This window comes from Hyla sarda, chromosome 9, assembly GCF_029499605.1.
Source record: "Hyla sarda isolate aHylSar1 chromosome 9, aHylSar1.hap1, whole genome shotgun sequence".
Taxonomy (NCBI): domain Eukaryota; kingdom Metazoa; phylum Chordata; class Amphibia; order Anura; family Hylidae; genus Hyla; species Hyla sarda.
In genome coordinates, this window is record NC_079197.1 from 175,055,124 (window position 1) to 175,068,314 (window position 13,191).

Consider the following 13,191-nt stretch of genomic DNA (forward strand, 5'->3'; position numbering starts at 1 on the left):
ATATTATATCAGTGATGTCATACAGGGGGCGGGGCTGTGATCACATGTCATCATATATGTGGTTTGAATCTGTTATTTTCTGGTATATTAATAGAATTATCTTGTGACAAATGATGTAATAATGAGAAAAGTGACAGGAGAGGTTTGTGGCTGTATGGTGGGTGCTGTAATACTGATCTGTAAGCTCCTCCCCCTGCGGTCAGCTATGGCGCGGTACTTTCCCCCACGCCGCGTCCTCCTCTGCAGGAATTCTTCTGTCTTAGTTTCGCGCGCCCAGCAGTGACTCATCGTCATCTTCGCCTTCAGTAAGTTCCTTTCCTTTCTAGTTTTAGAACACGAACTGAAGAAATGCGGTAAGTGCTCACAAGACCTGCGCCGGCCTGGAGTCACCAAATATCAAAAAACATTAAAACTACAACTCCCAGCATGCCCGGACAGCCTTTGGCTGAGACACTGTAACAAATCCTCAGCTGTGAGAATCTTTAGGTCGGGAGGGAACATTAAAGTGGTTATCTAGGATTAGTAAATATGGCTGTTTTCTTCCATAAACAGCGCCACTCTTGTTCTCAGGTTGGGTGTGGTATCGTAGCTCAGTTTAAATGAAGTGGATGGAGCCAAGTTGTAATATCAGGGTGCCTCCAGCTGTGGCAAAACTACAACTCCCAGCATGCCCAGACAGCCTTCGGCTGTCTGGGCATGCTGGGAGTTGTAGTTTTGCCACAGCTGGAGGCACCCATGTTGGGAAACACTCTCACGTACAGTGAACTTTTCTAGGGAGGTGACACCATCTGCTGGTGAACCCTGTGTACTGCAGCCACAGTAAATAGATGCAAACATCCATCCCAGACAAGGGATCCACCAGTATGACTAAGGCCACGCCACCTGGAGGCTGTAAAGAGCATAACCACAAGAATTTCAGAAATATATATTTACTGTATATAACTCCAAGTCACTGACACTTGTGTGAGATCCCACTGTCCACTCAGGAAGAACACTGATTGACAATCAACTTCACATGGAACAGACAACAGGTGGAAATTATAGGCAATTAGCAAGATACCCCCCAATAAAGGAGTGGTTCTGCAGGTGGGGCCCACAGACGACTTCTCAGTTCCTATGTTTCCTGGCTGATGTTTTGGTCACTTTTGAATGCTGGCGGTGCTTTTACTCTAGTGGTAGCATGAGACGGAGTCTACAACCCACACAAGTGGCTCAGGTAGTGCAGCTCATCCAGGATGGCACATCAATGCGAGCTGTGACAAGAAGGTTTGCTGTGTCTGTCAGCGTAGTGTCCAGAGCATGGAGGCGCTACCAGGAGACAGGCCAGTACATCAGGAGACGTGGAGGAGGCTGTAGGAGGGCAACAACCCAGCAGCAGGACCGCAACCTCCGCCTTTGTGCAAGGAGGAGCAGGAGGAGCACTGCCAGAGCCCTGCAAAATGACCTCCAGCAGATCACAAATGTGCATGTGTCCACTCAAACGGTTAGAAACAGACTCCATGAGGGTTTTATGAGGGCCCGATGTCCACAGGTGGGGGTTGTGCTTACAGCCCAACACCGTGCAGGATGTTTGCCATTTGTCAGAGAACACCAAGATTGGCAAATTGGCCACTGGCGCCCTGTGCTCTTCACAGATGAAAGCAGGTTCACACTGAGCACGTGACAGAGTCTGGAGACGCCGTAGAGAACGTTCTGCTGCCTGCAACATCCTCCAGCATGACCGGTTTGGCGGTGGGTCAGTAATGGTGGGGGGGGGGGCATTTCTTTGGGGGGCCGCACAGCCCTTCATGTGCTTGACCATTCTCCACCTCATCAGGAGCATGCCCAGGCATTGTAGGGAGGTCATACGGGCACGTGGAGGCCACACACACTACTGAGCCTCATTGGGACTTGTATTAAGGACATTACATAAAGTTGGATCAGCCTGTAGTGGGGTTTCCCACTGTGATTTTGAGGGTGACTCCATATCCAGACCTCCATGGGTTCATACATTTGATTTCCATTGATAATTTTTGTGGGATTTTGTTGTCAGCGAATTCAACTATGTAAAGACGAAAGGATTTCATACGATGAATTCATTCAGATCTAGGATGTGTTATTGTTCCCTTTATTTTTTTTGAGCAGTGTATTGTGTGAATATACACAGGCACATACCGTATTTATCGGTGTATAACACGCATAAAAGTCTATCTGCGTGTTATACGCCGATAAGCCGCTGCAGTTCAATGATTTAAAGTGGGCGCTTTAAATCAATGAACTGCAGCGGCTTTGCAGGTGCAGAGACCTGCCGTCGCTGCCGGCTTCTCTCCCCCTGCCTGTCCTGGGGTCTAGAGCCCTGCTGCCGGCCCTTCTCTCCCATTGGCTATCGGTGCTGCTGCCAGCTCTCTCCCCCCCCTGGCTATCGGTGCCGCTGCCCCATTGCCAGCGCCTATAGCCAGGGGGAGAGAAGCGGCGCCAACAGCCAGGGGGAGAGAAGGGGGCAGCGCTACCCATCCCCGGTTGTATAATTACCTGTTGCCGGGGTCGGGTCCGCGCTGCTTCAGGCCTCCGGTGTGCGTCCCCTGCATCGTTGCTATGCACTGCACGGCGCAATGACGAGTGATGTCATTGCTTCTCACAGCGCATAGCAACGACGCCTTGGATGCACGCCGGGGGGGGGGGGGGGGGGCAATGTCGTCGGCAATGGGTGCCGCTGCCCCTTCTCTCCCCCTGGCTATAGGCGCCGGCAATGGGGAGCCGGCACTGATAGTCAGGGGGGAGAGAACGGGCAGCTGCGCAGATAGCCAGCGGGAGAGAAGGGTCGGCAGCAGGGCTCTAGATCCCAGGACAGGCAGGGGGAGAGAAGCGGGCAGTGACTGCCTCTCTCCCGCTGCCTTTCCTGGGGGTGTATCGGGGTATACGCGCGCACACACATTTTACCAAGGATATTTGGGTAAAAAACTTTTACCCAAATATCCTTGGTAAAATGAGGGTGCGTGTTATAGGCTGGTGCATGGTATACCCCGATAAATACGGATATAGAGATAGATATATATATATATATATATATATATACACACATATATATATATACATATATATATATATACATATATACATATACACACACTGGCCACTTTATAAGTTACACTTGTTTAATTTCTAGTTAACACAAATCGCTAATCAGCCAATCACATGGCAGAAACTCAATGCATTTAGGCATCTAAGCATGGTCAAGACAACTGGCTGAAGTTGAAGCAAACCATCAGAATGGGGATTTAATGTTAAAAACTTTTTTCTTCCATATCAACTGGCTCCATAAAAGTTAAAACAGATTTGTAAATTACTTCTATTAAAAAATCTTAATCCTTCCAGTACTTATCAGCTGCTGAAGTTGAGTTTCTTTCTGACCACAATGCTCTCTGCCAACACCTCTGTCTCTCAGGAACTGTCCAGAGCAAGAGAGGTTTGTGATGAGGATTTGCTCCTACTCTAGACAGTTCCTGAGAAAGACAGGTGTCAGCAGAGAGCAGTGTGGTCAGACAAGAGAACTCAACTTCAGCAGCGTATAAATACTGGAAGGATTAAGTTTTTTTTTGTTTTTTTTTTTTAATAGAAGTAAATTTACAAATCTTTAACTTTCTGGAGCCAGTTGATATGAAGATTTATGTTTTTTTTACTGGAGCACCCCTTAAAGTAACTGAACGTGTTATGGTTGTTGGCGCCATACCGACTGGTCTGAGTATTGCACAGATCTGCTGATCTACTGGGATTTTCATGTACAATTATCTCTATGTTTACAGAGTGTGCATTATATCATCTGGCTCCGGAAAGTTAAACAGATTTGTAAATTACTTCTATTAAAAAAATCTTAATCCTTCCAATAGTTATTAGCTTCTGAAGTTTTCTGTCTAACTGCTCAATGATGATGTCACATCCCGGGAGCTGTGCATGATGGGAGAATATCCCCATAGGAGCTGGACCGCTCCCGGGACGTGAGTCAGAGAGCAGTTAGACAGAAAACTTCAGAAGCTAATAACTATTGGAAGGATTAAGATTTTTTTTAATAGAAGTCATTTACAAATCTGTTTAACTTTCCGGAGCCAGGATAGAGATATATTCTATCCATATATCTATTTAAAAAAAAAAAAAAAAAAAAAAAAAAAAAAGATTTGCCTGGAATACCCCTTTAAGACACTCTGTAAACAGATAATTGTACATATAAATATTTTTTTATTTATAGTTTTTTTAATTATAAATATATGGGGTGGACTCACTAATGTGAGATACTAATTAAAATAATTATTTATTTTAATTAGTATCTCACATTAGTGAGTCCACCCCATATAATTATAAAAAACAATAAAACTACACATTTTTTATTCTAATATAAATGTATATATATTTTTTTCTATTTTTTTTTTTAAATAAATATAAGGGGTGGACTCACTAATGTGAGATAATTATTATATATATATTAACTAGTATCTCACATTAGTGAGTCCACCCATTTATTAAAAAATTATAAAAATGTATATAATATAAATGTATAATTATAAAAAAAAAAAAAAAACTATGTTTATATTAATTATAAAAAAATTTAGGCCTGCACCAGACCACATTAATAAAAAAAAAAAAAAAAAAAAAATATATATATATATATATATATATATCTATCACACACACGGGTGAAGTCACTTAGGTCACATAAAACACATACAGGGGGTAGAGAAATTTTTTTTTATTTCAAGGTGGTCATTGATATAACAGCAGCAGAACAGCGTTAACCCCTTCAATCCCGTCCACACCATAAACGCAAAAGCAAGCAGGAGTGTATATGGTACGAGCCCCCCAGTCACATTATAACACCACAGGTGATTACTGAACCCCTTCCCCCACATCAGACCAGGAAGAATTTGGCACATAGCATTTCCTCCATAACATTATTGCCGGTAGAACATGCTGCAAAGAGGGCGTTCATATCTGAGCCCCCAATGAAAGCAGCATTTTCCAACCAGCGTGCCTCCAGCTGTTGCAAAACTACAACTCCCAGCATGCCCGGACAGCCGAAGGCTGTCCGGGCATGCTGGGAGTTGTAGTTTTGCAACAGCTGGAGGCACGCTGGTTGGAAAACACTGAATGCTGTCCACACGCCCCCTACAGGAGACACTGGTACTGCACCCCACAAATAACTTCCCGGTCCAGTGCAAAAACCTTCCCCAACCCTAATATAATACCGTCACACAATACTGAAGGTGAACGCTGCGGTCGCTGCTGGCAGGGGGCGCTATATACTCCACCACATTAAGATTCAAATATTTTTGGGGGGAGGGGGGGGGGCGAGAGCTTTTTTTTTTGACATTTGAAGTACAAAGTCCATTCTAAGAAAAAAAAAAATTATAATAATAATCTCGAGTGTCAGGAAAGCAGCAAATATACAGAAGTCACAGTAGCCGCAGGGAGAACATGCGCCGGGACGACTCGTCCTATCGGAAAGTGAACGATGTTAAAGCTTCTGTCGCGGAGCCGCCGGCATCAGGGTGAGGACAGTGAGGTTACGGCCACTAATTCTAGGTCAATTCCTGAGGTTTGGCGTCGCCCGCCAGGCGCGGGGGTCACGTCAAAGTCCGTACAGAAGCTACAAAGCAGGAGCACGAGTGGAGAATGATTGATTATCACTGCACAGGTTAAAAATCGGAAAAAGGAAAAAAAAAAAAAAATACATAAGTCGCCGTCTTCACCGCCCCCCCGAGGCCTCACTCATGGCAGATCCGGGTCATCATCACAAACGTGTTCTCAAAGTGGACGATCTGCATGCAGTTCTCTGCCGAGCGCTTCTGGAAACCTGAAATAAAATAAAGAAGTTATTAGCACTGGGTGACAGAGCGTCCATTCACTGACAATAAGCAGAGGTAGTGAAAAACAGAAATGAAGGGAACAAAATCTATTGGAAACTTGCAAAACTTTATTCCACAACAGCATTTCCCTAAGCAAGGCGCCTCCAGCTGTTGCAAAACTACAACTCCCAGCATGCCCGGGCAGCTGGAGGCTTAAAGGGGTACTCCGCCCCTTTATATGGGGATGTAGGAGGGTCTTTTTTTGTGCCGTGGTCTGTAATTTGTGTTTTGATAGGACTTTGATAGTTTTTTTTTATTTATTATACAAAAGGGACCAAAAATATGCACTTCTGTACTTTAAATAAAAATAATTTTTAAATAATAATTTTATTATTTAATTTTATTATTTTTATATTATTATTTATTTTTTCCCTCCACGTGTACGCCATTGACTGTGCGGATTATTATAGTTTGGACAATTACATACGCATTATTTAGGTCTCCATAGAGGACTATTACATGCAATCCTTAGATTGCATACACTGAACAATGCTATGCCATACCATAGCCTTGATCAGTGTTATAGGCCTGCCATGGCTGTCTGGAGCATCAGAGCACCGATCGGATGGCAGGGAGGCAGGTTAAGGGCCCTCCGGCCATCCTCTCGGCTGTTCAGGACGCTGCCATTTCGCCGGGATGAGTTTTTGTGGCGTCTAAAGGGTTAATACCGAACATCAGCCGCATCTGCGATGTCTGGCATTAGCCGCGGGTCCTGGTTACTGATAGCAACTGGGACCCACCTGGTATGAAGCGCGCTCAACTATACTGAGCGTGCTTCATACAACAGGAGTGGGCAGTGGATGTAAATATACGTCCATTGCCCTTAACCCCTTAAGGACACATGACGTTCTCATACGTCTCCATTTCCGAGTCCTTAAGGACACATGACGTATGAGAACGTCATGTGTTTTACCGGCCCCCCGCAACCATCTGGAGCGGAGCCGGTGCCCGATGCCTGCTGAAATCGTTCAGCAGGCATCGGGGCATATCGCCCAGGGGGGTCATTATGACCCCCCATGTCGGCGATGGCCGCAGATCGCTGGACAATTCAGTCCAGCGATCTGCGGCGGATTCCGGGTCAATCGGGTCTCCAGTGACCCGGTGACCCGGAATTATTGGCTGATCGGGGCAGTCAGAGACGGCCCTGAACAGCCAGAGCCAGCAGGGGTGAGGTGGCACTGGTGCCACCTCACGATCGCCCTGATTCGTCGGCCGGATTACCGGCCGACCAATCAGGGCGCCTGCTGCGGGTGTCACTCCCGCAACCCACTCCGCCCCTCTTCCGGAGGACGTGAGCGGGTGCGGGACGTGCACCCCGGGTGCTGGGGACCCCGATCCCCGGTGCCCCTGTTGGGATCGGGGCCCCAGGAGCAGCGGCGGAGACGACGAGGGACTGACCTGTGCTGCTGGATCGTTGGAGGTGAGTGACAGCCTCCTGCTGTTGCTTAGCAACAGCTCCCAGCATGCAAAAAGGGCATGCTGGGAGCTGTAGTTATGCAACAGCAGGAGGCAGACCACCACAACTCCCAGCATGCCCTTATGGGCATGCTGGGACTTGTAGTTTTGCAACAGCTGGAGGCACATTCTTTCTATGGAAAAGTGTACCTTCAGCTGTTGTGTAACTACAACTCCCAGCTTGCACAAACAGCTTAAGGGCATGCTGGGAGTTGTAGTGGTGCATCTGGTGGTTGCATAACTACAACTCCCAGCATGCCCGTTGGCTGTCGGTGACTGCTGAGAGTTGTAGTTTTGCAACAGCTGAAGGCACACTGAGTTAAGTAGCAAACCAGTGTGTCTCCAGCTGTTGCATAACTACAATCCCCAGCATCCCCAGCAAAGTAGTATGCCTCCAGCTGTTGCATAACTACAACACCCAGCATGCCCTTCCGCTGTCCGTACATGCTGGGGGTTGTAGCTTTTGCAACAGCTGAATGCACACTGGTTGCAAAACACTGAGTTTGTTACCAAACTCGGTGTTTCACAACCAGTGTGCCTCCAGCTGTTGCAAAACTACAACTCCCAGCATGCACTGATAGACCGTACATGCTGGGAGTTGTAGTTTTGCAACAGCTGGATGTCCCCCCCCCCCCCCAATGTGAATGTACAGGGTACACTCACATGGGCGGAGGATTACAGTAAGTATCCGGCTGCAAGTTTGAGCCTGCGTCAAATTTTCTGCCGTAGCTCAAACTGCCAGCGAGAAACTACTGTGAACCCCCGCCCATGCGACTGTACCCTAAAAACACTACACTACCACAAAATAAAATTTAAAAAACCACTACATATACACATACCCCTATACAACCCCCCTCCCCAATAAAAATGAAAAACGTCTGGTACGCCACTGTTTTCCAAAACGGAGCCTCCAGCTGTTGCAAAACAACTACTCCCAGTATTGCCAGATAGCCGTTGACTGTCCAGGCATGCTGGGAGTTTTACAACAGCTGGAGGCACCCTGTTTGGGAATCACTGGTGTAGAATACCCCTATGTCCACCCCTATGCAAGTCCCTAATTTAGGCCTCAAATGCGCATGGCGCTCTCACTTTGGAGCCCTGTTGTATTTCAAGGCAACAGTTTAGGGGCCACATATGGGGTATCGCCGTACTCGGGAGAAATTGGGCTTCAAATTTTGGGGGGTATTTTCTGCTATTACCCTTTTAAAAAATGTAACATTTTTGGGAAAACAAGCATTTTAGGTAAAAAAAAATATATTTTTTTTTACATATGCAAAAGTCGTGAAACACCTGTAGGGTATTAAGGTTCAAATTACCCCTTGTTACGTTCCCGAGGGATCTAGTTTCCAAAATGGTATGCCATGTGTTTTTTTTTGCTGTCCTGGCACCATAGGGGCTTCCTAAATGCGGCATGCCCCCAGAGCAAAATTCGCTTTCAAAAAGCCAAATGTGACTCCTTCTCTTCTGAGACCTGTAGTGCGCCAGCAGAGCACTTTTCACCCCCATGCGAGGTGTTTTCTGAATCGGGAGAAATTGGGCTTCAAATTTTGGGGGGTATTTTCTGCTATTACCCTTTTAAAAATGTAAAATTTTTGGAAAACCAAGCATTTTAGGTAAAAAAAATATATATTTTTTTTACATATGCAAAAGTCGTGAATCACCTGTAGGGTATTAAGGTTCACATTACCCCTTGTTACGTTCCCTGAGGGGTCTAGTTTCCAAAATGGTATGCCATGTGTTTTTTTTTGCTGTCCTGGCACCATAGGGGCTTCCTAAAGGCGACATGCCCCCCAAAAACCATTTGTCGCTCCTTCCCTTCTGAGCCCTCTACTGCGCCCGCCGAACAATTAACATAGACATATGAGGTATGTCCTTACTCGAGACACATTGTGCTACAAATACAAGTAAAAATTTTCTCCTTTTTTATCCCTTGCAAAAATTCAAAAATTGGGTCTACAAGAACATGCGAGTGTAAAAAATGAAGATTTTGAATTTTCTCCTTCACTTTGCTACTATTCCTGTGAAACACCTAAAGGGTTAATACACTTACTGAATGTTTTTTTTGAATACTTTAGGGGGTGTAGTTTTTATAATGGGGTCTTTTATGGGGTATTTCTAATATGAAGACCCTTCAAATCCACTTCAAAACTGAACTGGTCCCTGAAAAATAGTGAGTTTGAAATTGTGTGAAAAATGTCAAAATTGCTGCTGAACTATGAAGCCCTCTGGTGTATTCCAAAAGTAAAAACTCATAAATTTTATGATGCAAACATAAAGTAGACATATTGTATATGTGAACCCAAAAATTAAATTATTTTAAATAATCCATTTTCCTTACAAGCAGAGAGCTTCAAAGTTAGAAAAATGCAAAATTTTCATTTTTTTCATCAAATTTTGGGATTTTTCACCAAGAAAGGATGCAAGTTACCACTAAGTTAAAGTAGAATATGTCACGAAAAACAATCTCGGAATCAGAATGATAACTAAAAGCATTCCAGAGTTATTAATGTTTAAAGTGACAGTGGTCAGAATTGCAAAAAACGCTCCGGTCCTTAAGGTATAAAATGGCTGGGTCCTTAAGGGGTTAAGGAGTTAAAGTACAAAAAAAAAAAATAAAAATAAAAAAACACTACAAGACTGAAAACTTGCTGCATGTGTTTTTTTTTTTTTATTTATTATAATTTTTTTTTTTTTTTTAAAGCCAGAAACGGTGCAGCCAGATGAGCAGTGTCAGTCAATAGGGAGTTATGGGGGTCACAAGAGGATAACTTTAAAGGGGTATTCCGCTGCTCAGTGTTTGGAACAAACTGTTTCCGAACACTGGAGCCAGCACCGGGAGCTCGTGACATCATAGCCCCGCCCCCTCATTTATATACGATATACAGCAGCTGTTAAAAGGAAACCTGTGTTTGCTCCCCCCCACCCTAACCAGCAGTACTTGCGGGGGACACTGATCAGTTTGCGTACTGTGCCCGGATCCGCCCGGGCCGTTCTGCTGATATCTTCGTTTTCCCCTATAATGCTAATGAAGTGCTAACTGGCACAGGCGGAGTAACTGGCACTGACATCATCACCGCAGCGCCGCCCAGCTCACCAATATTCCTCCCCTCCCTCCATTACAGAGCGGGGAGAAGAGGGAGAGGGAGGAATATTGGTGAGCTGGGCAGTGCTGCGGTGTCAGTGCCAGTTACCCCGCCTGTGCCAGTTAGCACTTCATTAGCATATAGGGAAAAACAAAGATCAGCAGAACGGCCGGGCGGATCCGGGCAAGTACTGGAAGGATTAAGATTTTTTAATAGAAGTAATTTACAAATTTGTTTGGCTTTCTGGCAGCAGTTGATTTTGGAGGAGGAGGAGGAGGAGGAGGAGGAGGAGGAGGAGGAGGGAGGGGGGGGGGGGGGGGGGGGGGAGAGAAATTCCTAATTTTTTTTTTTCCTAGAATTTGCCCATCTTTGTTTCTTTCTGGCACATTCTGTACATTTGCTCTCAGTACGGCTCCCTCCATAGAACGTGTCGGGGGTCTCACCTATGATCTGGTCCCTCCTCTGCAGTCTGTAGGTCTCCCGCCCCATGCAGTGCTGGTAGATGAAGACCCCCAGCTCGGACACATCATCGATCCTCTCCGTCACCACCAGCTCCTCGCGCACCAGGTAAGTCTGCGGCAGGTAGGATCCAGTCTGAGGAGAAAGCAGAGGGTTACAGGGGGCGGCTTACCAAGGGTTAAACATTCCATAAATACAGGGGGGGCGCCGTACGCACCGCCAGCTTCATGAAGAGGTCCATCAGGTTGCGGGGCGGCAGGACGATGGACGTGTTCAGGTTGATGATGTAACATTTCTGCAGCTGCAGGTCCAGGTAAGCGGTGAGGAGCTGAGCGGAGGAGGGGCAGACGTTAGGACCGCACTACAACCACCACACACCCCAGTGTCTCCAATCAGGGTGCCTCCAGCTGTTGCAAAACTACAACTCCCAGCATGCCCGGACAGCCTTCGGCCTGTCTGGGCATGCTGGGAGTTGTAGTTTTGCAACAGCTGGGGGCACCCTGATTGGGAGACACTAAATGCTGCCTACAGGCCCCCTGCTGGAGACATCGGTACTGCACCCCACAAATCACCCCAAAACCTGCCCTAACCCTTATATAATCCCACCCAACATCCTGACTTACCCTGTCAAAGTCGTGGACAATGGCGGCAGAGTCGCCCTCGGAGAAGCTGGGCACAGGGACACTGATCAGGGCCACGTTGTCCTCCTCGCGGATGTCGGCCCTCCCTCTGACACCGGCAGGTAATACGGCTCCTCGTCCACGTCTGTGTGATCGATGTAGGACAGCTGACCCTCAAAAGTCTTGTGCTGGAAAGAGGGGAACACCATTAGACGCCCCACAAGACCGGACCACCCCCGATGATACGGGCAGGGACCATTAACCGGACCACCCCCGAAGATACGGTCAGGGACCATTAACCGGACCACCCCGATGATACCGTCAGGGACCATTAACCGGACCACCCCCGAAGATACGGTCAGGGACCATTAACCGGACCACCCCCGATGATACCGTCAGGGACCATTAACCAGACCACCCCCGATGATACGGTCAGGGACCATTAAACCGGACCACCCCCGATGATACGGTCAGGGACCATTAACCGGACCACCCCCGATGATACGGGTCAGGGACCATTAACCGGACCACCCCCACGATGCCGTCAGGGACCATTAACCGGACCACCCCCGAAGATACGGTCAGGGGACCATTAACCGGACCACCCCCGATGATACGGTCAGGGACCATTAACCGGACCACCCCCGATGCCGTCAGGGACCATTAACCGGACCACCCCCGAAGATACCGTCAGGGACCATTAACCGGACCACCCCCCCGATGATACGGTCAGGGACCATTAACCGGACCACCCCCCGATGATACGGGCAGGGACCATTAACCGGACCACCCCCGAAGATACGGTCAGGGACCATTAACCGGACCACTCCCGATGATACCGTCAGGGACCATTAACCGGACCACCCCCCCCCCGATGATACGGTCAGGGACCATTAACCGGACCCACCCCCCGATGATACGGGCAGGGACCATTAACCGGACCACCCCCGAAGATACGGTCAGGGGACCATTAACCGGACCACTCCCGATGATACCGTCAGGGACCATTAACCGGACCACCCCCCCCGCGATGATACCGGCAGGGACCATTAACCGGACCACCCCCCCCCCGAAGATACCGGCAGGGCCCCACAAGACCCGGACCACCCCCGATGATACGGGCAGGGACCATTAACCGGACCACCCCCCGATGATACAGTCAGGGACCATTAACCGGACCACCCCCGATGATACGGTCAGGGACCATTAACCGGACCACCCCCGAAGATACGGTCAGGGACCATTAACCAGACCACCCCCGAAGATACGGTAAGGGACCATTAACCAGACCACCCCCGAAGATACGGTCAGGGACCATTAACCGGACCACCCCCGATGCCGTCAGGGACCATTAACCGGACCACCCCCGAAGATACGGTCAGGGACCATTAACCAGACCACCCCCGAAGATACGGTAAGGGACCATTAACCAGACCACCCCCGAAGATACGGTCAGGGACCATTAACCGGACCACCCCCGATGCCGTCAGGGACCATTAACCGGACCACACCCCCGAAGATACCGTCAGGGAACCATTAACCGGACCACCCCCCGATGATACGGTCAGGGACCATTAACCGGACACCCCCGAAGATACTGGCAGGGACCATTAACCGGACCACCCCCGATGCCGGCAGGGACCATTAATCTTACCCGGGGCATGAAGAACTTGTAGATGCAGGCGCCGCCAACGATGA

At 47.9% G+C, this 13,191-nt stretch overlaps 1 protein-coding gene across 1 annotated transcript; it reads right to left on the minus strand.

The window, feature by feature from the left end:
* Window positions 1–5,309: 5,309 nt before the first annotated feature.
* LOC130292029 (integral membrane protein 2A-like) lies at window positions 5,310–13,189 on the minus strand (the record flags this gene model as incomplete). The annotated part of the gene is given in 6 exon segments (XM_056541462.1): window positions 5,310–5,824; window positions 10,858–11,008; window positions 11,091–11,201; window positions 11,497–11,598; window positions 11,601–11,681; window positions 13,148–13,189. Coding segments are annotated over 6 exon segments (576 nt in total), but the record flags the coding sequence as incomplete, so codon positions are not given.
* Window positions 13,190–13,191: the final 2 nt, after the last annotated feature.